Here is a 27,257-nt window from a genome sequence, read left to right as displayed (position 1 = left end):
GCAATGGTGTTAACAAGGCTGGCAACAAACAGCAGCAAAGTCCATTGTCTGATGAGCACTTAGCGCTAGCTGTTCACTTTGTTCGAGGGAGTATATATTGGAAATATAACAAGCGCACACAATCATACAAACACATACATACATGTAACTAGTTCCACATAACTAGACTCCCCATGATTATGCAAATAAGATCCTCATTTCCATTAATTATATCAGTTGACCATATTCTCCACCAAAAGACAGTCCTATCTTAACAAAAATGCCATTCTAGCAGTTCCTCATAAATTATGTAAATGAGGTCCTTATAAGCTATGTTTAATGATGTTCACCTTCAGCTGCCCCATGTGATAAATGCGACCGCAGATACCTCGTACAGCCTGGCTATATTGTGGTGGAGCAACGTTCCTCCAATTAAGCCTCGGTTACAACCGGCCGTACGCGTGCTGTCTACGTGCAAAAACGTGGGCAATTTTGGGGGATCTGTGAGTGGTGAGTACCGCCTCCGTACGGAATAAAACTTTCTCTGCATGCGGGCTGCGGATTCACCCCCGTACCCCCGTACGAGCGGGCGACGCTTGCCCTGTACGTACCGGTACGTACCGTACGTTAGCAGCACGTGTCAGTACGGCCTGCATACGGCAAAGTGGCAACCGCACAGAGATCGTACGTTGTAAGTACATACAACTGACCACCAGGCTTGGCGTGCAGACCACATATTTACACCTTGCGCTACCGTGTGAGTGACATGCGTTGACGTACTGCTCATGCCAGTCCTTCCCCACGTTTTCAGAAAAACGTAGCAGACGTGGCCTCCCAAACAACGTACGGACAAAAAGCACGTACGGCAGGTTGTGAACAGGGCTTTAGTTACCTCATCGAACCATGGTTGGAAATAACGCATAAGGCCATGACATGCACCAAGGCTAGAAAATGTTACAAAAAAGAGGTCTGAGAAGACTTCGATTTTTACATCAACAACGGTATTGTTACATCAAAATAATCATGAAATAACTCACCTGTAATCGTGAACACCACCTTGGTTGAATACGAACGGACCCCCGATTTCTTCAGTAACGTTAACGCGATGTCCAGAGCCCCTTTTGTGTTGGTCCATCCACCGGTGTACTTGATTCTTGGTATGTAGTTGCGAAATAGTTCACACTTGTTGTTGTCATTTGATGTCGATCGAAGAAGGTCGAACTCGACTCTAGCGTCCGTTCCAAACGACACGACGGCTACACGGGTAGTTGACGGTGAAACACTGAAGTGGCTCAGAACGGCCTTCACAAACTCGATGATTCTGTTGTAGTTATATGAACCAACACTCCCAGAGCGGTCGAGAGCAAAGATGATGTCGATAGCCCTGTTGGGAGTTGGTAGAGCCGCCTTCAGTGTGTTAGCCGCAACCACGGCGGTCATAGCGCTCTGCCCCTTCACAGCGGGGAAAACAGCCATAACCAACAGGGAGATCACAACCAACCTCCCCATGTTGGCTGAAAGATTCGCGCTACTGCCTCAAGGAAACAGGTCTGGGCTGATACGGTCTGTTAGCGATCCCGACTTACACCTGGCTCCGTGTCATGTTTACGACCTGGGGGAGCGGTGACGAAAGACTTTTTCTCAGAAGAACTGTTTCCTGGTGTATCGTATGACCACGCTTTGGACACCTGGGCGTTGTAAATCTTAATCTGGGCCGTTTTTTTTTATCACAGTTCGTATGCGAGTTGCTGGTACTCTTTTTGTAGACTAAACTGGATATGAATCGTCATTAACTTTATGTCTCCAAGGGAACTCAACATCATGATTATGACTGTATACATACCACACAGGTTGGGATGGGTGAACCTATCTTGAACGTAGTTATTTGCATTTTAAACTTAAACACTGAACTTAAAACAAGCATGACTTTATTTTGTACTTTATGACCATTCGTTATGAGATTTAGCTGTATGCATTTTCTTGTTTTAAGATGTTCGCACCACCTTTGGTACGAGGAGTTTTAGGGCTGCTTGTAGAGGTGAATGACACCTAAAATATTATTGCCCAGTCTAATCCGCGGGTGGCCTCAACAGTTTCCTCTTCCTCGAATTAGTTCCTTATGTGGCAAGTATAATCAACACTGTGTACACAAAGCATTGTAACGTAAACAAGGAAGAGTTTATGTAGTGTAATGTTACTGTCTACTGGTGAAAAACAAGCTCGAGAAAACGTCGCCGTGTGGCTGTGTCAATACAGTTTGACGACAGTACACTATACACAATTTGTTTAATACTCAAATACCTTTGGAAGCTCTGTGCATTGATATTATAGAGTACGTACTTCGTACAAAGAGTCAAAGTTGCTGTCTGTCAGTTTTAAACAACACTTTATTGGAAACTTTCACTGACTTAGGTTTATCTTGTATATCTTATTAACAATCCAAAACATTTATCTATCTTGATAGTATAGCCTGATATCAAACTAAAATGTGCATGTCATCAGCTCTACCTAGATGCGGCATAGTCAGCCTTACCTTGTAGACCCGCGCCGTCCAACAGAGTAAGATGTACACTTGACACAGCGCTAAACACAGTTACTGTCTGACTAGTCATTATAATCATTCCTGCAGTTTGCGCATCTGAAATAAACCTAGAAACCAAAGCTATAACATCGGAAGCCCATATTGGCTGAATTAAAATAGACACGTATTGATTTTTAAAAGTGCAGGGTTTGTAGAATCATAACTATGACAAAGAACATCATAACAATGATTGTTTCCAGACCTATATCGTCTGGATAGAAAGGACGAAGGGGGGAGAGGGAAGGATCTTTGGTATTGAGGCAAAACTATGGAATTGGCCCGCATTTGCACCCCATGTTCACCTTTTCACCTTACGGTGCCATGAACTTTTTGCTTTTACGTGAAGGGATTCAAGTCATGCCTAACTTGCCCCACAGGTGGTGGTTGTACGTGCGAAAGAATATCTTGAAGTCAAGCTATTCTGGGTGATTTGTACTTTTCCATTTGTAATGATTTTCTTGCAAATTCACTCAGTCACTCACTCATGCTGCTACTCCTCTCACTCACTCACTCACCCACTCACTCACTCACTTTCACTCACTCACTCACTCACTCACTCACTCTCACCCACTCACCCACTCACTCACTCACTCACTTTCACTCACTCACTCACTCACTCACTCACTCACTCACTCACTCACTCACTCACTCACTCACTCACTCACTCACTCACTCACTCACTCACTCACAGGAGTTCCTAAGACTAGTAAAGCTCTCAAGAAAAACGTGTTGTTCTCTCGCATATTAAACGTATTCCATACCATCATTGATAGATGGTGTATTATACCATCATTGATTGAATGATCAATGGAGACAACTGGACTTAATGCTGTCAATTTCTAGAGAAAGTAAAGTCATTACCAGTACTAACAAAAAAGGACAAAAATGAACACGCGTTGACCTTGCGACCCTAATGAAGTTTCCCGTGGGAAGCATATTATATTATTGTTTTTACCCTGTACAATTGTTGCACAATAAAACTATTATTATTTCAACACAGCAGACCAAATTCTGCTTATTGTTTTTTTAAATATGCGTCCTGCTGATGTTTTGGTTGAAATCCAGAACCCCACGCTTGGATGCTAATGAGAAAAGAAAACCCAGCGTGCATTGCTTCAAGGAAATGAAACTTTTGTCAAATCCTCATTGAGTGGAGGGCATGCAAGGTAGCACTACTATGATCAGCATGCCAGTCCCAGTTCAGCAGCTCAATTTTTTTATCGTCAGAAATATGACCGCCTTATCTTTATCAGGATGGCAGTAATGCTTGTGTTGTGGATTTTGTTGTTCACACTGATCCACCTCGTGCATGGGCAAACATTGCTGGCCGCGCAAAATGCTGCATTAGCACTGACGGCCAGTTTACCGAGGGTGAACGAACAACTGGACATCGTCTTTGTCTTGGATCACTCCGGAAGCGTTGGTCAGCAGAACTACGGTAGAGTCGTAACGTTTGTTAAAGCCGTACTCGGCCGCTTCAGCGTTTATCCTGACGAAACACGGGTGGCGGTCATATCGTACGGTTGGTCTGCGACGGTTGACTTTGACAATCTGCGGTCGTCCTCGAAGGACAACAACAAGTGCGAACTGTTTACGACACATCTGACCAAACTAACCTACAGAGGAGGGTACACGAACACGAGAGACGGTTTGAGAAAGGCTAGAGAACTTTTTCTCCAGGCCGGTGTTCGTCAATCATCGACAAAAGTTGTATTTACCGTGACGGGTAAGTAAAAGATTAAACAACGTCTTTTCTAGTTTGAAGCTATGTACCAGAGCTATCACAGACATGGGACCATAATATACAGCATCGTGGAAGCGCTTTCAAAATAATGAATATATGCAGAACTTGATTGCACGTCAGTTGTATATGATACAATGTACGGCAACGCCTATTGGACATAGTACAAAAAAAGAAAAGGGTATATAATGAGAATTAACATTCTAATTACTAAACATCGAGAGCTAATATAGAATACAATCAAGTAGTTTCGGCATTTTTTCTAATAACCAAAAAGTATTTTATGTAGTTACCTAATATCTTTGCATTGTAGAAGCTGTTGCATTTGAATATATATATATATTAATTGGTGAAAAGAAACGAGTCTGTCGTACGCTATAATTTTTTTCTCTTTTCAAAAGTTAAGAATTCCTTTTATATAATCATCAATATTAGTTTATATAATTCCTTTTATATACGTCAGTACGTCAAGTTATATAATCTACAGAGAAGATATCAATCACCAAGACATACAGTACTTGGATACTAGGATATCGACATTTTGACAATTGTGTCAAAATTATGCTGGTACGGTATGTAGTCATGTCCAAAATCAACTGCATGTTCTGCATTCAAAATTTCTACAGGGCAACTTGTCAACTTTGAGTGTATTATTTGTCATTTTCAACAAAATGGTAATTGTAATCTACTTTTGACAATCAGCCCTTGGACTAACTCTAGAGGTAAGTACGTATCTTGTGGTTCCCTATTTTTATGACTTGAGGAGTAAAAATTTTCTAAAAAGAGACAATTTAGGTTGGGGCTGTTGCCATGTTGCCACTATTCGTCTTTGGGTCTCTCTGTAATGGGTTTGTTGCGCTAAATTACGATCTAAATGATGAAACAGTTGGAAATCTATAGCTAGAGGGAAACAGTTGTTTGTGACAAGCTTGTGAATACAGCGGCATTACAGGCAGCATGGACGCCAGCTGGACAAGTGAATATTAACTATTACAAGACGGTGTGGCGGAAAACGTCTTTATTTTGACAATACAGTGTGGCGGAGAGCGTTTTTTTATGATAACTAGTGAGAAATCTTGAAATCGGCCAGTTTACCATTGGTTTTAACAGCATGAAAGTCATTGTGATGTAAAGTTGAGCCAGCTGAGTCTAGGGGGCAGTATATATTGTGCAGAAATTTTCAAGCATTTTTCTTGTTCTCTGTCTTGTCTTGTCACAATGCTTTTTGTATAGTATAAAAAAACACTTTTCCTTGTCCTCTATGTGGTCGTCGTAGACAAGCTGTAAAATCGATTGAACTTCTCCTTTACTATGGCATTTGAATATTACATACAAATTTGTGGACAGATTTTATTTCTTTTTACTGCGTAGGATAAGGTACTTCATATAGGATATTTCCAGGTTAGGCTCGAATTTGGGAGCATGCAGACACGCCTTAGCACTTTAGGTGCATGTATAATTCTATGCATTCAAGCTGCACTTTAGGTGCATGTATAATTCTATGCATCAAGCTGCACTTTAGGTGCATGTATAATTCTATGCATCAAGCTGCACTTTAGGTGCATGTATAATTCTATGCATCAAGCTGCACCTTAGGTGCATGTATAATTCTATGCATTCAAGCTGCACTTTAGGTGCATGTATAATTCTATGCATTCAAGCCCCGTAAGAGCCAGTGCCCTGTACGTATATGTACGTATTGTACGCAAGCAGCACGTGTAAGTGCGACGTGTCTACGGTAAAGTGGCAATCGCTCAGAGGTCGTTGTATGCACGTACAACTCACCAATTGCGCTACGACCGGTTCACACGTATATATTACAGTTCCCGCATATGTAGCCATGTGTCTTTCTTTCCCGGGTGGTCCACTACCAACGTGAGACAGTAACTTTCCCCGTTGACGAAGCATGGGGGGGTCTGTTCTAGGAATCAGTCAGAACTTCCCAGCTTTCAATACGAGTCATATCGAGCTCAAATAGATGTAACTAATGCATCGTATATATATTTTGTTTGTGAGTCCTTCAGCTCAATTTTCCTGTGCATTTTGTTGCATCTCAAAATATATTACTAATATTTATACACGTAGACATGGTACTTATTTCTGAGTGGCTGTAAAACAGAGTGAAGTTATCATAACATTTGATTGTTATATGCAGCTTTGTGATCAGGCAGTGTCTTTATACAGCATGAGATGAGATGCTACACGTAGGAAATTACCAGCGAAATAAAAAATTAAGGCCTTGGTTGTCATTGTAGTTGCAGGGAAAGTTTCCGATGGTGATTGTCAAATATCGAATGCTTTCCTCAAATTCGTATCTAACGAATTATAGATGTTTTGATGTATACAACAACCCGAGTCACTGTTTCCCGGTTATTTGAACTCCACATGTATGGTAGGTGCTACATGCTGGGCTTCTGGCGTTTGCAAGTAATTAGAGGAACGTGGTTTTGTTTATGTCTGGTATTCACACATGTCATCTGTCTTTAACCTTCAAACCACCGTAAGTTTTTTTGCAACGAATCTTACCGTATGTGGTCAAAACTGACCCCATAATTTTTGCAAGAGTTTCTTTGTGATTTTTATATTATGTATAGTTTCATTCATCTATGAGGGACAATTTGACATGATAATGTCAGCCATGTCGATGACCTTTGACCTTTGAATAGGGTCACCATTTTTTAAAGTTTTCTGATTCAACGTGTTGAGGTCATTCTGTAGCAATGTGTTAAGTAGACGAATGTCAGAAGAAAACTCAAGCAAACATATTAACTGGAAGAAACATTGAGGACAACAAAGGATTCAAAAGTGTTAAAAATGCTGGAAATAAACTCTCTACGATAACTCAATTAACAATGCTCCAGTCTCAGTAAAACGTATGAGAAGTTATAAGACACTTATACAAGCAACCTCGTAGAAGTAATTTCGTTTTCGACTAGAAATGTCAAAATGGCACACATTTAATACGCCTGGGGTCAGTTTTGGCCCCATACGGTGGTTTGAGGGTTAAGTATCTTATCCACCTACAAACGTTTTAAGGACATATATTCCCATCTTTTATGACTGAAATTTGGAACAACAAAAAACTACGAACATACCGATAGCTAAAGAATACGTACAGCAAAGAAAAAAATCTAGAAACAAGAATTCGGAGACCTCGGTGAATTTGGCTACCGTCCGGCTACGCCAGCCGAATGTTTCTAAATGTTACATGGTTACAAACATTCGTAAGTCGTTAGGGAGTAAGTCAGCAGTGTTCAGGGAGTGTTCATGGATCAAATTTGACTTCATTGTAACTCAAATTCGTTACAATTCATATAGAAGGTAGACAGGGCCTAAATCTGGTCGGAGTGCTCCCACATGTCAGCCGTTCGAAAACAGATTTGGGGGAGGGCAGGGGCTTGAGAACTAGAGAGAGGCGAGCTTATAAGTGACCTTGTGGGGAAGAAGTAGAATCATTTAAGGGACAAGCTGTGCGCGATTCAAGCACACAGGGGCTGTACATAGTTCCCCCTGTTAAATCACACTATGTTGTCTGTGTAGTTTTCAGCTGTATAGGGTATACCATCAGGATACTAGTAATCCAAATTAAACACTAGTGGCACACAAAAAAGACACATACCATTTCGGATCTGGGCGCTCCTTGTATATTTAAGTCACTCCTGAGAACAACAAAAACACTTTCGGCAGAAACATCGATAGCTCTGGTTGTTTGAGTGATGTTACTACTACACGTCTTCACACACACTGCAGGTCCCACATATTTAATGAGGGTCTGTACTCCTTCCTGCATAAGTAATGAGCTCAGGTTACACTTTTGTGCCAGACGGTTTACATATATACCCAAAATGAATGTGTTAGTCTTTTACATGTATTTGTGGGACAGTATTGGACGTCCCATTGTATAATGTGTAATGATTAAAGTACGCATATCAAATTTGACATGACGTTTTCTACGCATAGCAAATGAGGCAGGTTGACACAAATCCCCCAGGGGAAACAATTTCACCGTAAATCCATTACTCGTCAACAGGTGGCAACTGATTCCAATGCTGATTCCAATGAGACTAAGTATGTCGTTAGGAGCATAATATGAGATACATGTGAAAAAAAAGAAAATCCTTGAAGTTTCCTCAAAGTTCGGCCATGCCATGTTCTCTACGTAAACCACTCTTCCAGAGAACTCGACGATCGATGTTTATACATATACAATACAGCAGGCCAGGTTGATACTTGAGACTGTGTAAAGGTGGTGTCATTACAGCGTGAAAGCTTCCACACAAAGGTAGGTATGCCAATAACAACAAATTAACAATAGTGAAGTGTCATTTGGTCACTGGTAGAACCGTTGACCCCAAAATGACCTTTACTACTACACCTTTGCCTTTGTTAGCCGCTCAACCATATCATTGCCTTCGGCTAAGATGAAAACATGTTTTCTTTGGCATTGCTTGGCTAGCTCAGTTGCTTGATTGTGCGGATGACTTGTTCAGGTGATTTAGAGAGGTTGGGTGGTTGGATTTTCGATTATTTGTTTAATCCCCTGCCACACATATTTACCTCCCGAACGATAGCCAAACACTCGCCAACCATGGATAGGAGTACTAGTGGGTAGGCTGCCGTTCGGCTGGGTCGGCTACGGGTCTGCTTCGCCAGTCTAATGTAAAAATAAACATTCGGGAATGTTCGGGAGAGTCTGTCTTGTTGGCTGGTGTTCGGCTGGTGCTCGGGATGTCAGCAGTATTCGAGGCGTGTTCGGGGGTCACATTGCCACTCACGGCGCTCTCACGGCGCTCTCACGGCGCTCTCACGGCGCTCTCACGGCGCTCTCACGGCGCTCTCACGGCGCTCTCATGGCGCTCTCACGGCGCTCTCATGGCGCTCTCACGGCGCTCCCATGGCGCTCTCATGGCGCTCTCACGGCGCTCTCACGGCGCTCTCACGGCGCTCTCACGGCGCTCTCACGGCGCTCTCACGGCGCTCTCACGGCGCTCTCATGGCGCCCTCACGGCGCTCCCATGGCGCTCTCAAGCACATCGACCTTTGCGCTCTCTCCGCGCTCTGGCCTATTTCAGGTCGCAGAGAGAGCGCCGTCTAAGTGGAATGGGGCTTCGGGTATTAATAGTTTGTACATGTAATAAGTCTCGCAAAGTTGCATTTAAATTTGTAACCACCTGGCGTATCCATTTAACTTCAGCGTCTCGATAAAACAGACGTGGTCCAAATTTCCATGGTAACTTTAGGTGGCAGTTGGTATTGAAATATGCAAATTATGTTAATTATGCATGTCATTTGCAGAGTAACTGAGAAAATGCCAAGGTTTCGTGAGTTTACAGCTTCGTAACTCTATACATTTCATTTTTGGATGAACATATCTGCATGTACTTCTCCTTAGACGGCTACTGGAATGTTGGAGGCGATCCCATATGCGAAGTACGAAGCCTGCAGCACATGGGTGTGTTGATGTTCGCTTTCGGCATTGGTAGCTGGGGCATCGACAGCTACAAACTCAGAGGACTGGGAAATAAAGACAGCGGTGGAAACAAGTACGTGTACCTGGTCCTCGACTTCCGCGCTCTATCTGAAGTAGCAAGGAGGCTGAGAGGAGGTGAGTGTTTTAAACATTATTGGTCAGCATTGCATGACGGAAGAGATGTACTTTTTTATTTATTTATTTATCTTGACGACACCTGGGTGGTCCCTTCAGCCCCTTGGGGCTGATTACCAAGGGAGCCCATTACAGAAAATAATGTAATATAAAATAATAATAATTAAACGTAACAGTGAAATCATTAATCAAAAGACATGATCAGTCAGAGATGAGATGTCAGAGGTCAAGCTCCAAATAATACAAATTTAGGAATAGTATATCATAAATAATAAAGTACTTGATCATAGTAGTAATAAACCATAATATATACAAATCAAGCAAATAAGAAAATACTTAAAACATAATTGGTCAGTGTTCGAAACGAGTGAAGTGTCAGAAGTTCAGTACCAATCATATTTCAGTCTCTATTTAAATGATTTAACGGTGGGTGCTTGTTTTGTGTAAGTGTTTAGTGAATTGCCGCTCTATATGCAAATGTACGTTGGCCTGCTTTGGATGTGTAGTTGGGTCTGTGTAATAGTTGTACTTGTCTAGTGTGGTAGTTGTGTATTTGGTTGTTGCAAATGAATGTATTGAGTAGATAAACGGGGGTTAAGCCACAGAGGCATCTGTACATCATGGTGCGAACATTTGTTTTTTATGTATAGCTAAAAGAATCAATTGATGTGTGACTTCAGTGGGTTTGATGGGTGTTAGATGAGTGGATGATTTTATATCTAACATGTTAACATGTTTCACCCCTCGAAGACTTCAACACAAATCTCTACTTGCCGGCACCGCTCAGTAAATGTGTGGGATGTCACTCCTCATCACACGTTTGCCTGTGTGGAACGTACAGTGGACAGTACACCTGTGGCTGTAATCCTGGCTATTTCTGCAGTAACTGGGCAGTCATCAGTAAGTAAATATACACCGTGTGACTCATCAAATGGCATGCAGAGCAAGCAACCAATAGGCATGCAGGGTTCCTGTATTCTTCTTGCTGATTGACTGTTTGAATTTGTTTGGATTAACTCAATTAAGCCATGCCGGGTTCTCCCATGTCTATTTATTTTTCGGGTTCTCCCATGTCTGGACGTGCGTTACGATGTAGAGTTGTTCTGGCAAAAAAATCGACTTCGTTTACATCGCACCCTCTACATTCTCGTCAATACTCGCGCTGATTTTACTCAAAACTACACATGAAACATGAAACTGTTCATTACAAATGTATGTTTCAATATATCCGAATCCAAGATCGCTATATTTATGCATTGTACGATTTTTTACGATCAAAATTGTCCGGCATTTCTGGGCGCACGTTACAAAGCGCCCCCTCCCACTCGAGTGCTCCACTGCGGGAGATAGCGGGACGTCATGCGGGATATTGCGGGACGTCTCGCGGAATATCGCGTTACGTCGTAAAATGTGGTGAAGCCATCCTCTGCATTTGCTCCAAAGCAAATATTTGCTCCAAAGCAAATGCCGGCCTTTCAAGAATTCCTCCAAGTATTGTTCACTAGTCTGTTGTGGCCTTAATATTGTGTATGGTGGTTAAAACATGCCACGTTTTTATCTCTCTCTCTCTCTCTCTCTCTCTCTCTCTCTCTCTCTCTCTCTCTCTCTGCCGAATCTATACATGCTGACTAACACCATTGTTTAATCATGCTAACAACATTTGCTTATTGTTGATGAATGTATAGACAATTTGTACAACAGTAAAAGGTGCAGGAAAAAGCGATATTTTGTCTTAATGAATCGAGCATAGGTTACTAATTAGTGCTTAGGTCACATTTCCAAACCGAGACCTGACCGTATAAGAATATACAGCAATAGTGCGTATGGTTATTGTGAAAAAGTTATAGAAAGTAGTACAGCAAATATTCTTGAAGGCTGGGTAGTTGTAGTTCAATTTTCATATTTGTGAAGTGCACCCTACTATAGTTTTTATCACGTCGAAGCGAGTCATCTTGGGGTCCTTAACTATAGAAATCCCCATAGGGCGAAAACTGTGTTCTGCTACCTTATAGGGAAACTCTCCCGTTTCAGAATGCCCTCGCAACACCTACAAGGACCATGTCTCCCCTGGACCTTGTACTCCGTGTCCTCTCAATTCTGGCACACTGAAGACCGGGTCCACCTCCAGATCAGATTGTTTCTGTAATACTGGATATTACCAAGTTGGGACACCTATTGAGTATTGCAACAGTAAGTAGATGGATTAAGTGTTTTTCTTATTACTTTTGCTCTTTTTTTTCAGCGGCTGAGTGTATGCTTTGGATGTGTAGTTGGGTCTGTGTAATAGTTGTACTTGTCTAGTCTGGTAGTTGTGTATTTGGTTGTTGCAAATGAATGTATTAAGTAGATAACATGGAGGCATTTGTACACCATGGTGAAAACATTTGTTTTTTATGTATAGCTAAAAGATCATTGATGTGATGACACTTCAGTGGAGTTGATGGGTGTTAGATGAGTGATTGATTTTATATCTAACATGTTAACATGTTTCACCCCTCGAAGACTTCAACACAAATCGCTACTTGCCGTCACCGCCCAGTAAATGTGTGGGATGTGTATTAGATGTTAGGGTCCTGAAGATGGGCATTATTAGTGGGCCTCCCTGGGGTTTAGTTGCTACTTCCAGGTTCTCTCTCTATCTTTTTTTTCTGAACACGCTGATTTTATGATATTGGGTCACATGCAGCCTACGACCGAGACGAAGTGTTAGAGTCCCCTAGCAGCTTGGTTACTTGGGGTTTTGTTTGCCGATTGTCACTAGAGGCACTTTCAGTGGTGTATGCATCTAACGTTATGAAAGTGTCCACGCTGGCATATGCATGCTTACGCTAATGGGCGCAGACCCCCATTATTACCTGGTGATACATGATGACACTAGCATTCTTGTTGTGGATCGGTAAAATCTTTTAAATCAAATGTTTTCTGAAAATACATGAAATGTTCCATTGTACTGCTGTCACTGTCATTGTAATTGCAGAGGTGACCTGCAAGCCGCCGATGTATGACCCAACTGCCGTGCGCGTAGCAAGTGGTTGTGCGACACCTAGCGAATACAACAGTCAATGCAGCTTGACTTGCAAGACAGGTAGGTACTTCCTTATATAGGGACCCATACTTAGCTTGTAAGAGCATAAACGTGCGTCAAAAAAAGGTCATTACCTTCGCCAAGAAGGTTATGTTTTCCATAGCGTTTGTGTGTGTGTGCCTCTATTAAATGCTTAACGCCCTAGAATTGTCTAGACCTTTCTAACGATGATCTATTTTGGGTATGATGATGGTTTACAGGATACAACAAGAAAGGCGGAAGTGCCCTATTGACTTGCAAAAGCAGCGGCAGTTGGGACCAGCCAGTGCTGACATGCGAGAGTAAGTATTTTTACATCAAAACTAGAGTTCGGAGGGCTCATGCCTTTCGACAGTGTGATATTGTTTTGGTGGGTGTTGTGTGTGTGTATAGTGCGGCGATCCAAACGTCAAAACGGCAAAAACTCCTTCAACTAAAACATTCTTCTATACAGCCAGCGTTGTTGAAGCGTGCAATATCCAATATACGTTGAAAACAATTGCACTACAAAATGTTCACACAAAATGGCCAATTGTTGTGATGGTATGTGGTATGTAAGATAAATGGGTTCCTCCCGTTATTCGCAAATTGTATCTCTCTAGCGGGCAAACTCCCTTTACTATTCCCTTTATTTTGGCCATTGTGTACAGTATACCAACTTTTTTCCCGAATTAGGGTAAGGTTAGGGTTAGGGTTAGGGTTAGGGTTAGGACAACCGAAGGTAAAAGAAGGTCAAGTTTGGCGTCGTTTGAGAGGTAATGGTCTCAGTACTAAAGGTCCGCAAACCGTTTCCGTTTATCATCTTTGGTTTGGGATTTATAGGCGTTTGAACTTTTAAGGGCCGCCTTAAGGTAGCAACCGAAGGTACCAGAAGGTCAAGTTTGGTGTCATTTGATAGGTTATGGTCTCAGTATTAAAGATCCGCGAACCTTTTCCATTTATCATTTTTGGTTTTGGATTTCAAAGCGTTAAAAGTTTTAAGGGCCGCCTTAAGGTAGGGTTATGGTAAGGGCAACCGAAGGTACCAGAAGGTCAATTTTGGTCTCGTTTAAAAGGTAATGGACTCAGTATTAAAATTCTGCGAACCGTTGGCATTAATATTCTCTTGTTCGGAATTTATAAGCGTTTGAAGTTAAAAGAGCTGCCTTAAGGTAGGGTTTGGGTTAGGGCAACCGAAGGTACCAGAAGGTCAAGTTTGGTGTCCTTTGAAAGGTAATGGTCTCAGTATCAAGGGCCCGCATCCAATTTGCATTTATCATCTTTGGTTTGGGATTTATAACCGTTTAAAGTTTTAAGGGCCGCCTTAAGGTAGGGTTAGGGTTAGGGTTAGGGCAACCAAAGGTACCAGAAGGTTAAGTTTGGTGTCGTTTGAAAAGTAATGACCTAAGTATCAAAGGCCCGCAACCCGTTTCAGTTAATCATCTTTGGTTTGTGATTTATAAGCGTTTAAAGTTTAAAGGGCCGCCTTAAGGTAGGGTTAGGGTTAGGGCAACAGAAGGAACAGGAAGGTCAAGTTTTGTGTCGTTTGAGAGATAATGGTCTCAGTATCAACGGCCCGCAACCCGTTTTCATTTATCATCTTTGGTTTGTGATTTATAAGCGTTTGAAGTTTTAAGGGCCGCCGTAAGGTAGGGTTAGGGTTAGGGCAACCGAAGGTACCAGAAGGTTAAGTTTGGTGTCGTTTGAAAGGTATTGGTCTCAGTATCAAAGGCCCGCAACCCTTTTCAATTTATCATCTTTGGTTTGTGATTTATAAGCGTTTAAAGTTTTAAGGGCCGCCTTAAGGTAGGGTTAGGGTTAGGGCAACCGAAGGTACCAGAAGGTTAAGTTTGGTGTCGTTTGAGAGATAATGGTCTCAGTATCAACGGCCCGCAACCCGTTTTTATTTATCATCTTTGGTTTGTGATTTATAAGCGTTTGAAAGTTTTAAGGGCCGCCTTAAGGTAGGGTTAGGGTTAGGGCAACCGAAGGTACCAGAAGGTTAAGTTTGGTGTCATGTGAGAGATAATAGTCTCAGTATCAAAGGCCCGCAACCCGTTTCCGTTCATCATCTTTGAATCGGGATTTAAAAGCGTTTAAAGTTTTAAGGGCCGCCTTAAGGTAGGGTTAGGGTTAGGGCAACCGAAGGTACCAGAAGGTCAAGTTTGGTGTCGTTTGAGAGGTAATGGTCTCAGTACCAAAGGCCCGCAACCCTTTTGAATTTATCATCTTTGGTTCGGGATTTATAAGCGTTTAAAATTTTAATGGCCGCCTTAAGGTAGGGTTAGGGTTAGGGCAACCGAAGGTACCAGAAGGTTAAGTTTGGTGTCGTTTGAGAGATAATGGTCTCAGTATCAACGGCCCGCAACCCGTTTTCATTTATCATCTTTGGTTTGTGATTTATAAGCGTTTAAAGTTTTAAGGGCCGCCTTAAGGTAGGGTTAGGGTTAGGGCAACCGAAGGTACCAGAAGGTTAAGTTTGGTGTCGTTTGAGAGGTAATGGTCTCAGTATCAACGGCCCGCAAACCGTTTCCGTTTATTATCTTTGGTTTGTGATTTATAAGCGTTTAAAGTTTTAAGGGCCACCTTAAGGTAGGGTTAGGGTTAGGCCAACCGAAGGTACAAGAAGTTCAAGTTTGGTGTCGTTTGAAAGGTAATGGTCTCAGTATCAACGGCCCGCAAACCGTTTCCGTTTATCTTCTTTGGTTTGGGATTTAAAGGCGTTTGAACTTTTAAGGGTCGCCTTAAAACACATTCCAGATGTTACACTGGGGGCCACAGTGCTGTCAAATTAGCAATCGTTAAGCAAGCCCCTGCTGATGAATGTTGTTTCAACAAACAACCATTCAAAGAAAATGTTTTCGGCAGAAAGCCACTGTTGACAGCTTCCTGTCTGTAACTTGTTGTTTGAACCTAGATATAAAACCAGGCAAAGACTTCGACTGCCCTTAAAATGTTCAATCACCAAAAGCCCACTAAAGTAACGTACGGACCTCTCACGACGACCATTTCCGAACTTGATCTTCCTATCGTCAACGGTAACTTGCTCACAAAAAATCTTGAACATCCATTTGCGACTTCACGAATTATCCTGCTAACAACAATAACGACCAATACAAAAGGTCAAATTCAATGACAAAATGAGAAGATGTGATGAAAGGAAAGGATCAGCACAGGAGGAGATTTATTGCTGTTTTCGTTTGTTGTTACACTATGTTCTTTTATTCAATTTGTGTCCTAAGCTTTGTATTTCCACAGTTAGTAAATATCCTCCAAATCTATGCATCCTAATCATTTTTTTGCCCTTTCGTTCATGTATTTTAGGCCATGTTGATTTGATTATATGGATGACATCCGCGCGCGCATGAATTGTCGGCCGTTTCCAACAAAAAAGTTTTCAACCATATTGTAAATCGTACAAAACAGTTGCAAAATGAGCAAAAATATACCATAAGTTCCAAAAAAAATTAGTAAAAACTATACCAATGTCGTAGAATGCCAAAATCAAACGAAAAAAAGAAATTAACTTGAAGACTAGATTATTCGCCATATCATTCCATATAATCAAATCAACATGGCCTTATGGCACATGTCCAACTTTCCCTCCCCCACACACATATATGATAGGACAGCCCCTCCATTGTAAGCAATTGATCCCAGATGGGGAGACCAGCTGTCTCCCATATGAATCAATGCAGAGGTTGGTGGGGGTAAATCATAATATATCCAACACAAAAAGGTCCACTGCAGCAACATTGGGACCCCCCACGAGGCCGGTTTTTTGAACTTGACCTTGGCCTCTACAATGGTGGCTTGCCTACCAAAAATCATGAACATCTATCAAAATATACTTGAATTATTTTGCTCACAAGCCACAAATACAAAAAAATCCGCTGCAGTGACGTACGGACCTCCCACGAAGCTCAAACTTGCACTTGACTTTTCCCTTAACAACGGTAATCTGCCTGCCAAAAATCATGGATGTGAAATAATGCCTTCAAGAGTTATTTACCCACAATCCGGCGAGACAATTTCATAGTCCTTCTGACGAAGACAATGAAACAACACCATGTGTCATATCTAGATATTTGTTTATTATGATTTTTCACAAATTTCCCTCCGCATATAGAAACAGAGTGTCCCCGACTTGCTGCACCGCCATTCGGTAGTATTGTGGGTTCCTGTAGCAAGCTGTTTGGAGACGTGTGCACTTTCCAGTGCAGCGACGGCTATAGGATGTCCGGGTCCAGCGCCACAACTTGCACGTCTGCCGGAAGGTGGTCACACGCCACTCCAACTTGCAAGAGTAGGTTTGCAACCTATTGTTTTCTAGGATAACGTTAGTATATATATATGGTGGTGGAACGAAGTACCAATCTTCCTTGCTACGTACATACGTGTCTTTCACCTCGTGGCGCAAACGTACAAGTAAACTAGAAAGGTATCATTTGCAAAGCAAATTTTTAATGTTTACCTTCGCATATGGTCAGCTCAAACACATTCATATATATGGTCAGGCAGGAGTAGCTAAATCCCTCCTGCTATAAAATTGCAACATGATGTAACCCAACACCAGTTACCATGGTGACAGACATCTGGTTCCAGGTCATTGACCTTTTTGTTTGGAGAAGAAGAGGAAGGAGAGGAAACTGAGCACACTTTTTTTTTCTTTCGGTAAACATAACTAAATTCCGCGTTTGTTTACAGAGCTCTTTTGCTCTGCTAATGAGATCTGGTCGCCTCCTAATGGAGTTCGTCAAGGCTGTGACGATCCTCACGTGGCCGTCGGGTTCTCGTGTTCTACAACGTGTAACACCGGCTACAAACCAGTGGGAACAATCACCTTCACCTGCCTGGCCAACAACGGCGTGGCAAAGTGGGATGCACACCCTAAAGCGTGCGATGGTGAGCACTAACTATTTTTACATTGCATGATGTGAGTAAGCTATTTTTATCTATTGGCTTCTATACAGTGCATACCTGGCCTGTGCATATAGGCAGGCAGGCAGACAGTGCATTCATTACCTTCGCCAATAAGGTTAGTTAGTATGTATTGAGGAGCATTGTGTCTATGTATGTCTGTGTGCCTGTTTGTGTGTGAACGTGATAAATAGAGAAGGCTTAAATGGACTGTATCATGATTTAATAGGTGGGAATGTGTTTAAAGTTAAAACTTTTGGTCCAACACAAACATTCTCTCAATTAGAGCTTTCGACCAGTCACTCTGGTCTTCCTCAGTAGACTGACCCAGTGAGGCTTGTCACGTGGCTTCTTTGAAATGTGACGTCAACACTGGGTCAAAGGTATCTGGTAGACGATGTCGGCCCCCGTCGCGGTTAAGGGAAGGGTGATGGGCCCTGATGTAAATAGCCTCGTTCACTCCTCTAAGGAAATAGTCTTGTTCAGTGTCCAAAATTCTTGACAACAAAGGGCCCTGTCAGAAAACATACATCGGTGAAACAGAAAGGTCTATGAAGGCCAGGTTCCGAGAACATACACGTCCAAGCTCTGCCAGTTCAGAGGTTTCACAACACATCCACATAGAGTCACCACTTTGTTTCACTTGACACTGTAAGGATTTTGGACACTGAACTGGGGTCAGGGGTCACGGGCCGGAAGATGGTTGCCTTTTTGTTGCCTGGAGAGTAAGTCCTCCTGTCTTTTGTCTTTTGTTATCAGCATCCTACTACAAAAACTTAGTGCCTTCGGGATCACTGGTTCGCCAGCCATGTGGTTTCAGTCATATCTCTCTGAGAGATTTCATTGTACAGTTACAAATGGTCAAACATCTAATTTCTGTAGTGTTGAATATGGAGTGCCCCAAGGCTCCATCTTGGGGCCTCTGCTTTTCATAATGTATGTGAATGACTTGCCAAGTTGCATCCAGTCATGTCGGGTAGCCCTATATGCCGACGACACAGTGGTGTACTTCAGTCATGCAAATTTAGATACTATAAAGCGCACCCTACAGTCGGATATAGATCATTTGCAACAATGGTTCCTAGCAAACAGTCTGTCAGTCAACTCCACGAAGTGTAAGGCTATGCTAATTGGCACAAAGAAGCGACTGGAAGGAAAGGACCAGTTGCAGTTGTACATGAGTGGAAGTGTTTTGGAAGTGGTAAATTCTTTCAAGTACCTCGGCATAATTGTGGACAGTGAATTGAAATGGAACTATCACATTGATCATGTCTTATCAAAATTGAAACGAACACTTGCAGTAATGCGCCAGGTCCAACCATTCGTAAATCAGGCTGCTCTTGTCACTTTATATAATTCAATTTTCTTACCACATTTAACTTATGCATGCACAGTATGGGATGGAGCGATTTTGGTGCAGTACGACAAGCTGCAAAGAATCCAAAACAGGGTGGGAAAACTTATTCTGAAAGCTCCATATAGAACACCATCAGCAGAAATCCTATCGCGCCTTGGTTGGAAGACTGTGAAGACTATACATCAACAACAAAAACTCTGCTGGTGTATAAGGCCTTGAGAAATGCATTACCACCATACATGAGACGAGTCTTCAGCCTGAGAAGGGATGAAGTGGCACGGAATACCAGATCAGCTTCTACTGACTGTCTCATCCCTCCGAGGCCGCACTTGGAAGCTTACAGAAGAAGCTTGGCTTACTCCGGCTCAGTGGTATGGAATAACATCCAGCCCCACATTAGGGCAGCACCATCCATCCATACCTTCAAGTCACTTATGGAACAGACATAACTGGGACTCACCATGGACTTGAATTGGCTACGAACCTAATGATTTATATGTGAACTTATTTACTTACTTATTGTATTGATTTAATTACTTATTATTTATGTTTGTATTGATTTGGTTCTTATCCGTGACCCCTCCCCTCAACTTCGACCTTGTTGAAAAGCGGCCTTGCGCCGAACAAGCATTCGAAGGAAAATAAAGGCTTTGACTTGACTTGACTTGACTTGAACAAGACTATTTACTGGGAGGGGTAAAGGAGGCTCGTCTGGGTATGTGCCCGTGGTCTATTCGAACCTTTTCAAATTCAGATTAATAACAAAACTTGTTATCATTACAGTGGATATGTGCACGCCATTGACTGACCCGCAGTACGGTAAAGTTGGACCTGCTTTGTGCAAAACATCGCCTGAGTACAACACCATCTGTACATACACGTGTGGCAATGACTTCTCTCTACAAGGGCCTTCATCGGTGACATGTCTGCCCGGAGGGACGTGGTCTTCTCCAGACCCTGTTATCTGCAAAGGTATGGCGGTATTCATGATCCTCCAGATAATTAAAAAAATATCTTTAAAAAATTTAACCAGTTTTGACGTTTAGATAACCATCTGTAACCTTCCACTGGGTGTTAATGCTTTAATTATATATCACCAGCACGTCGGTAGAACGTACTGTGCCTGCGCAGAACCCGGCATTTTCGCGTTTTTCGTTGGATTTTTGGTCAACATTGCATCAGAATTTTGACTGTTGCAGAAGATATCTTTTCCGACACAACATTTGAAAACTACTGTCGAAATACTAATCTTATATGAGCGAATACAACCTTATATGAGACATTCTACCTAAGTACTATGTACAATACATTACGGGTTTCGAATTTGCGCAGGTGCTGTACGTTCTGCCGACGTGCTTATTATTTTCTCTCATGTTTCTTCTCCTCCTTCTCCTGCCATTTCGTCAAAGGGATTCAATAACTTGATTTTCGGGCCAAATTACCTGAAATTTGGTACGTAAAATGTTGCAGAACAACCTGATATGGGAACCAAACCCACACAACCTTTTTTTTTTTCGTCTCGCACATTTATCTGCCACATAAAAATCAAAGAACAGCCACATTTGAACTTTCCAAGACCTACCAAAATACTGGGTATCACAGTCTATCTAAGCCTCCTGAATTTATGCTAACCGCAAATATGTGAAATAACACACACGGACACAGACCGACAGACATACACACAGACAAACAGGCCAAAGCAATACTTTGTGAGATCCCTGAACTCTATTTGTTAATTCAATTGTGAATTTTACATTGCTAAAATAGACGAGTTGAAGCCAGTGATTGAGTGTCCTGACGACACCACTGTAACAGCCGCGGCTCAAAAGACTTCTGCAAAAATCTCTTGGACCGTCCCGACTGCCACGGATAACTCGGGGGTTCCTCCTGGTGTCACGGCAAAGATACAATCTTCCGGAAGATCTGCCAGGGAGTTGAAACAACATCCTCCGTTGTGGCTAGAAGAAGGACAACATTTCGTCACCTACACTGCAGAGGACATGGGCGGCAACAGCGCCACATGTGATTTCTCCATAAATGTCATAGGTAAGGTGGATTTCTCTTTCTGGAGCTAAATGAATTGATCAATACTTGGACTGCATGTATTGCATAGTGACACTGTGGAAGAAAAAAAACTGCTGCATTCTACCACACCCTGAACTCTGCCATAGTACGGAAAAACCACGTCGTCAATTATTGAATGTTACTTGTATATACTTGTGTATGTATTATATTAGCCTACGGTGTTAGTTTTACTGAGTATGTGGAATGTAAAATTAGGCGCAATTCAGTGTATACTGCAAGGCCGATTTGTATCGTGTTTTTGCCAATGAACCATTTGCCAATAAACCAATGTAGTCTAGCAATGACGTTTCTCGCGTCACCATATAGTGCTGGGAAATTTCACGCGATCGTATTGATTTAAAATGATTAACCACATTTGTGGAAGGATTGACATAACAGTTAACTATTACCTCTTGAAGATGTCAAACCAAAAACAAGTAAGGTTTAAACCGCAAACGTGGCAATTGTTCAAACACAGGACCTCCGGCTTCATGCCCCTTCAGAGGATTATCCTTAACTGAAGCTACTGTTAGTAGTAAACTAAAACAAAGTGTGTCAGTTCCAATGACACAGCATTGAGGCCTGCGAGGGACATTCGAACCCCCAGAACTTTTGGATTCTGAGTGAAATACTAACCACAAGACCATGTTCCACCTTTCCACCATAGACCACAAGTTAAATCAATTACTGACGAATATATTTTGTTATGAATAGTTACGAGGTGTAGAAGACTGGGGAGCCCAACCAATGGAGCAACAATACCAGCTACATGTGCCGAGCTTCGTGGATCAAAATGCCAATTCACGTGTGACCAAGGCTATGATCTGATCGGTGCAGACGAGGTTACGTGTCAGGATGACAGCACATGGTCCCACCCTCCACCAACATGTCAAGGTACAGACATTATACAAAAAAGAGTTCTCATAGTGTACATAGAACCCAAACGTTCTGGGAATGATTAATGAAGTTTGAAAAATGAAACTGTAATTTTGTTGAATTTCAATAGTTTGAATTGTGCCAGATCTCTACCTAACCATCACATACTATACTAACGGGGGGGGGGGGTGCCCTAACTTCGGATGGACTTTTTACTGGTCTTATTATGCTATACGGTCATTTTCACCAATCATAACAATGGCGCTGGAACGAGAGTCACTGCATTGCGGCGGATGGTGTCCAGAATCACGACCTGTACCAAGATTTGACTCGTGCCCAGAAATAAACTTGTTTCAGCAAGGTGTACAACTCGACTAACCCATTCAACTAGCTGGAAAAAAAGCTAAAATATGTTTAGATATGATTTCTGTACCGCATGGCATGTGCGTTTTATTGACTGGCATTCATATACTCATCAATTCAATGGTTTCAATAGTATTATATTTCAATTTTTACAAATGGAAGCAATTGCAGTCATTCAAAATTCGTATTTCGATATTGCAGTTGTAAGATGCCCCTCATTAAATCCTCCTGCCCACTCAACAATGTCGGGATGTGTCAGCCCGACTTCTGAACCGTACGGAAAAGTCTGCTTCTTCAGATGTATAGCAGGATACTCCCGGAAGTCTGGAGCTACATCTCGGCAGTGCATGAACGACGCTACGTGGTCGGGAAGTGAACTACAATGTGAAGGTACCGGTCTGAGCACACAAACACTCACACACACACACACACACACACACACACACACATGTGCACACACACAAATACACACAAACACACACACACACACACAAATACAAACACACTCACACACGCACACACGCACACACACAAATACAAACACACTCACACACGCACACACGCACACACACACACACACAAATACAAACACACGCACACACACACGCACACACACACACACGCGCGCTGCATCAATTTATACTTGCGGTGCTTTGAAGTTAGATACATATTATTAACATGCATTATCAAGCTTTTGAATTGTGTTTATTCCTGTGTTTACTATAATTCCTAATAAAAATCAATGTGTACGATTAATTGCAAACGCCGTTGTAACCCAATGATCCTTACAGTATCTCCGTTTCTGTGCACAGTAACTAAGTGTCTCGGTTTGCCTGAACCATTGCACGGCACCGTTACCCCTACATCCTGTTCCTTACCATCGGAGTACGGCACCGTCTGTTCTTTTTCGTGCCAGAGTGGGTTTGAGGTTGTCGGCCCTTCTGTGAAGACCTGCCTGTACACAGGCATTTGGTCCAACCAGGCAATCTCCACCATTTGCCAAGGTATCTTACACAGCTGGCTACATTTCGTAATAGTATAAGTCCTTCCTCGCACCATACATATGGTGTACGCAGTATCGGGTGGCGCCTTATAGCCCTGGATCTTCTGTTTCAACTTGACATTAAAACGAGATGTTGTACCTAAAGCAAATGCAAATGCAAAAGGAAACATATTACTACCTACAGAATGAATAACCGGTAGGTCCAAAGATTGAATTTCGATATGATCAGTTTTTTTCCTGAATACCGGTATTAGATACACAAGTACCCCAGTTCCATGGATGCCCTCCAGACCAATATTCTAGCGCAGGACCTGGAAACGTGGATGTTGAAGTAACGTGGAGAGAGCCGACTGCAATGGACAATTCAGGAACACCCCCTACTGTATCTCTTGTGGAAGGAAAAGCATCAGGTGACTTCCTCCGTTGTGGTTAAAAATTAAAACTTGGTTGCCTTTTGCTCTGTAGATACGGTTAACCGGTTATAGGCATGACACTAACGCCATTTCTGAATTTATCTAGATGGTTATGTGGGTTACAGCAATGAGACATGTCTTTGATTTAAAGGAAAACGGTTATACATTAATTGTTTTATTCATTTCTTGTAGGATCACGGTTTCCTGAAGGTACACATAACATCAGGTACACAGCAGCAGACGCAACGGGCCTGGCAACGGATTGTTCGTTCAGGATCGATGTGAACGGTAAGTCAGATGGCTTGGATTGCATCCCTAATGATTGTCTTTCTGTGAGGTCACTTCTTCTATACGTTGTTAGCGTGAGGCCACATACAATGGCTTGATTTTATAGATGGCATCCTCAATTTAGGCACTCCAAAATATGCGAGCATGCAAAAAAAAGTTGGGCAAGAAAACTGCCTTTATTATGAAATCCAAGTAGTCAGAGAGGTTGAACAAATAGCTGAACACACATATGAATGGACAAACAAGAATTCCTTAATTTTATTCAATAATTACCTCCATGAAAAATGGAGGTATTGTTTTTGGTGTGTGTGTGTGCGTGTGTTTCCGCACATTTGTAGTCAGCACAACTTCAGAACACCTTTATGGATTGTGATGACACTTGGCATATTATTAGGTCGTAGGAAGAGTCAAGGTCAAATATGGGCCTCCTGGTGGATGACCTTGGTACTGCAGCAGAAATTCCTGTTTTGTATATTTTGTCCTGAACATGCTATGGTCTTGACGTTTTGGTGACAGATAGCTCTGTCTATCAGAAATAAGTGGTGTGGGTTTGGTCCCCCTAGCAACTTAATCTGGAACTGCAGGCGACTTTCTGGCGAAATCTTTTAAAGCGAATAAGTCCAGAAAGGAACAACGTATTTTCATCATTTTTGTAGGTACGTAGCTGAGAGAGAGTCGTACATGATTAAATGCAAGTTATGCAAATGATGACCTAATTTGCATAATTAATGTGAAAATTCCGTGAACTCCTTATTGGTGAATGATGGGAATTCTATACCTTGTGACATTTGTAAGTTACTTAAATGTTAACAACACTATGCTTATATTATGTTAATATAGAAGTAATTTGCATAATTAATGTGGACATGTTGACATGAGTTTGACATATAAAATATTAAACTAATTATTAAACTAGATTATGTTGTAACACAGTTTATCCATGACATCCACGCGCGTCTGTTCCAAAAAAGTACAACCATTCAAAGTAGTGCTTTTAGGTACTTAAAAGATGAGGTCGAACGGAATAAAGACGGAATAAAGGTGTATGCCATTTGAAAGCTCCTACGCTTTTACCTCTACGTTGTGTGTACTTGTTTAAATCCTACTGATAATTATTAATGAGTACCTCTTGAAAATCTGATGGATTTTATGACGGGCTCATTTGGATCTCTTTCAGTTGCTTACTGCTCCAATATGGCCTCTCTGGCACGGGGTAAAACCATCTGTAACCATAGCGACAGACGGTATGGAACAACCTGCCAGTTTTCCTGCAACCCTGGCTATAAACTTGTTGGTGCCAGCACGACCGTTTGCACTAAAATGACGGGAAACAATGCGCAATGGTCATCCCCTACCCGAACATGCGAAGGTGACAGTTTACGCACTACACGCACACAAATACATTCACGAAACCCTGATGCCATTGAGGTTATCTATCTTATTTATATTAGCTTTATGATTTCAATGTTGAAGAATGACTGATAGAAATATCACTATATATAGTGGTTCATCCATAGAATTAGCTATATGATTTCAATGTTGAAGAATATAAATTTACTATAGTTATAGAAATATCACTATAGTAAATGAATAGCAAAGTTCTTTGATCACAGCCAATTATTTTTTCACGAGCCGACGTTTCGATAACCGTCTGTCATCTTCATCAGGGTAATTCTATCAAAGAAATCGTTGCATCATTCATCATATTGTAACGTAAGAGCATAGAAATATCACTATAGTTCATTCATAGAATTAGCTATGTGATTTCAATGTTGAATTGTCCTGATGATGATGCCCTGATGAAGATGACAGACGGTCATCGAAACGTCGGCTCGTAAATAATAAATGGTTGTGATCAAAGGACTTTGCTATTCATTCGTTTACCAACCTCATGAAATTATTTACGGATATCACTATAGTAGCTCATTCATAAGAATTATCTATATTTAATAATGACTAATAGAAATCGTTGCATCATTTATCATATTGTAACATTAGAGCAAAGTATCCATGATATGAACCTACCAAATTTGATTACGCAAAGGAAAAGGTGCCAATAACAAGAAAATCTATGTTTACTTACTACACTACTTATGCTGAGGTCACATTTCCAAACCGGGGCCCGACCGGGCAGTCTTATGGAACGAAAAGTATGATATAAAAGACAACAAAGCACAAAAAGTTGAAAAAATTAATAATGGGAACTATTTGCGTATATCATTGATATAAATTGTTGACTTTTCGTTAATCCAAACAGCCCGGTCGGGCCCCGGTTTGGAAATGTGACCTCAGCATTACTTACTAAATTATGTGTCATTTTACACTATAATCATTGCATTCTACTGTATGGCATTACAAAATCAATGAAGAAGAATTTCAACAGTTTCAAATAGTTATTGTATTAAACAATACTTTTCTATTTCAACCTCAGTTGTGACCTGCAGCGCACTGCCAGGACCAGTCAATGGCCGGAAATTTGGCTGCAACAAGGCCGAGGAAGACTTCGGAGCGGTGTGTAGCTTTTACTGTAATGAAGGGTACAGCCCAAAATCTCCCCATCAGCGAATCTGTTTGGAGAATGGAACCTGGTCCGGGACGCCATTAGCTTGTGAAAGTACGTATTACTATGTAGCAGTTTACTTGTGTCACGTTTACCAATAAACAACTGTTGCTCACATACTCAACCAGTTGTCATTAATGTACAACGTGTGATCCGTAATGCTGAGGTCACATTTCCAAACCGGGGCCCGGCCCGGCAGCTTTCGGGAACGAAAAGTACGATATAAAAGTCAACAAAACACAGAAACGTTTTTGATGATAATCATGGGCACTATATCTATATACTCTTGATATGGATTGTTAATTTTTCGTTCATACAGACAGTCCGGCCGGGCCCCGGTTTGGAAATGTGACCTAAGCATAACGTCCTTTATGCAAAACGGTTACGTTTGATATTTCATGATGCACATTTACATGACGTACAATGCATGTTTCTTAGACAACAAAATGATGGTGCGACTTCAC

The 27,257-nt window shown here is 41.8% G+C and overlaps 2 protein-coding genes across 2 annotated transcripts in view; one reads left to right on the top strand and one right to left on the bottom strand.

Annotated features, from left to right (window-relative positions):
• The window catches only part of LOC109483231 (sushi, von Willebrand factor type A, EGF and pentraxin domain-containing protein 1-like), a 37,002-nt gene extending 35,424 nt beyond the window's left edge, over positions 1-1,578 (bottom strand). Inside the window, exon 1 of the mRNA XM_019786209.1 lies at positions 1,017-1,578. Within this exon, the coding sequence (XP_019641768.1) occupies positions 1,017-1,488 (472 nt within the window). The 5' untranslated portion in view covers positions 1,489-1,578. The remainder of the gene's footprint in view (positions 1-1,016) is intronic.
• Positions 1,579-3,706: 2,128 nt separating this feature from the next.
• LOC109483188 (sushi, von Willebrand factor type A, EGF and pentraxin domain-containing protein 1-like) overlaps positions 3,707-27,257 on the top strand; it is a 61,911-nt gene continuing 38,360 nt past the window's right edge. The window contains exons 1-17 of the mRNA XM_019786173.1: positions 3,707-4,286; positions 9,694-9,906; positions 10,657-10,806; positions 11,938-12,096; positions 12,884-12,991; positions 13,192-13,272; positions 17,079-17,255; positions 17,657-17,854; positions 20,010-20,198; positions 20,994-21,272; positions 22,005-22,184; positions 22,731-22,919; positions 23,342-23,533; positions 23,787-23,942; positions 24,138-24,233; positions 25,411-25,602; positions 26,665-26,847. Coding sequence (XP_019641732.1) covers positions 3,815-4,286; positions 9,694-9,906; positions 10,657-10,806; positions 11,938-12,096; positions 12,884-12,991; positions 13,192-13,272; positions 17,079-17,255; positions 17,657-17,854; positions 20,010-20,198; positions 20,994-21,272; positions 22,005-22,184; positions 22,731-22,919; positions 23,342-23,533; positions 23,787-23,942; positions 24,138-24,233; positions 25,411-25,602; positions 26,665-26,847 — 3,214 coding nt within the window. The 5' untranslated portion in view covers positions 3,707-3,814. The remainder of the gene's footprint in view (positions 4,287-9,693; positions 9,907-10,656; positions 10,807-11,937; positions 12,097-12,883; positions 12,992-13,191; positions 13,273-17,078; positions 17,256-17,656; positions 17,855-20,009; positions 20,199-20,993; positions 21,273-22,004; positions 22,185-22,730; positions 22,920-23,341; positions 23,534-23,786; positions 23,943-24,137; positions 24,234-25,410; positions 25,603-26,664; positions 26,848-27,257) is intronic.

The sequence above is a fragment of the Branchiostoma belcheri genome, unplaced genomic scaffold (assembly GCF_001625305.1).
Source record: "Branchiostoma belcheri isolate BF01 breed outbred unplaced genomic scaffold, Haploidv18h27 scaffold63, whole genome shotgun sequence".
In the NCBI taxonomy this organism is placed as follows: Eukaryota; Metazoa; Chordata; class Leptocardii; order Amphioxiformes; family Branchiostomatidae; genus Branchiostoma; species Branchiostoma belcheri.
Note: the sequence above shows the minus strand (reverse complement) of the source record. Positions and strands in the feature narration are given on the sequence as shown.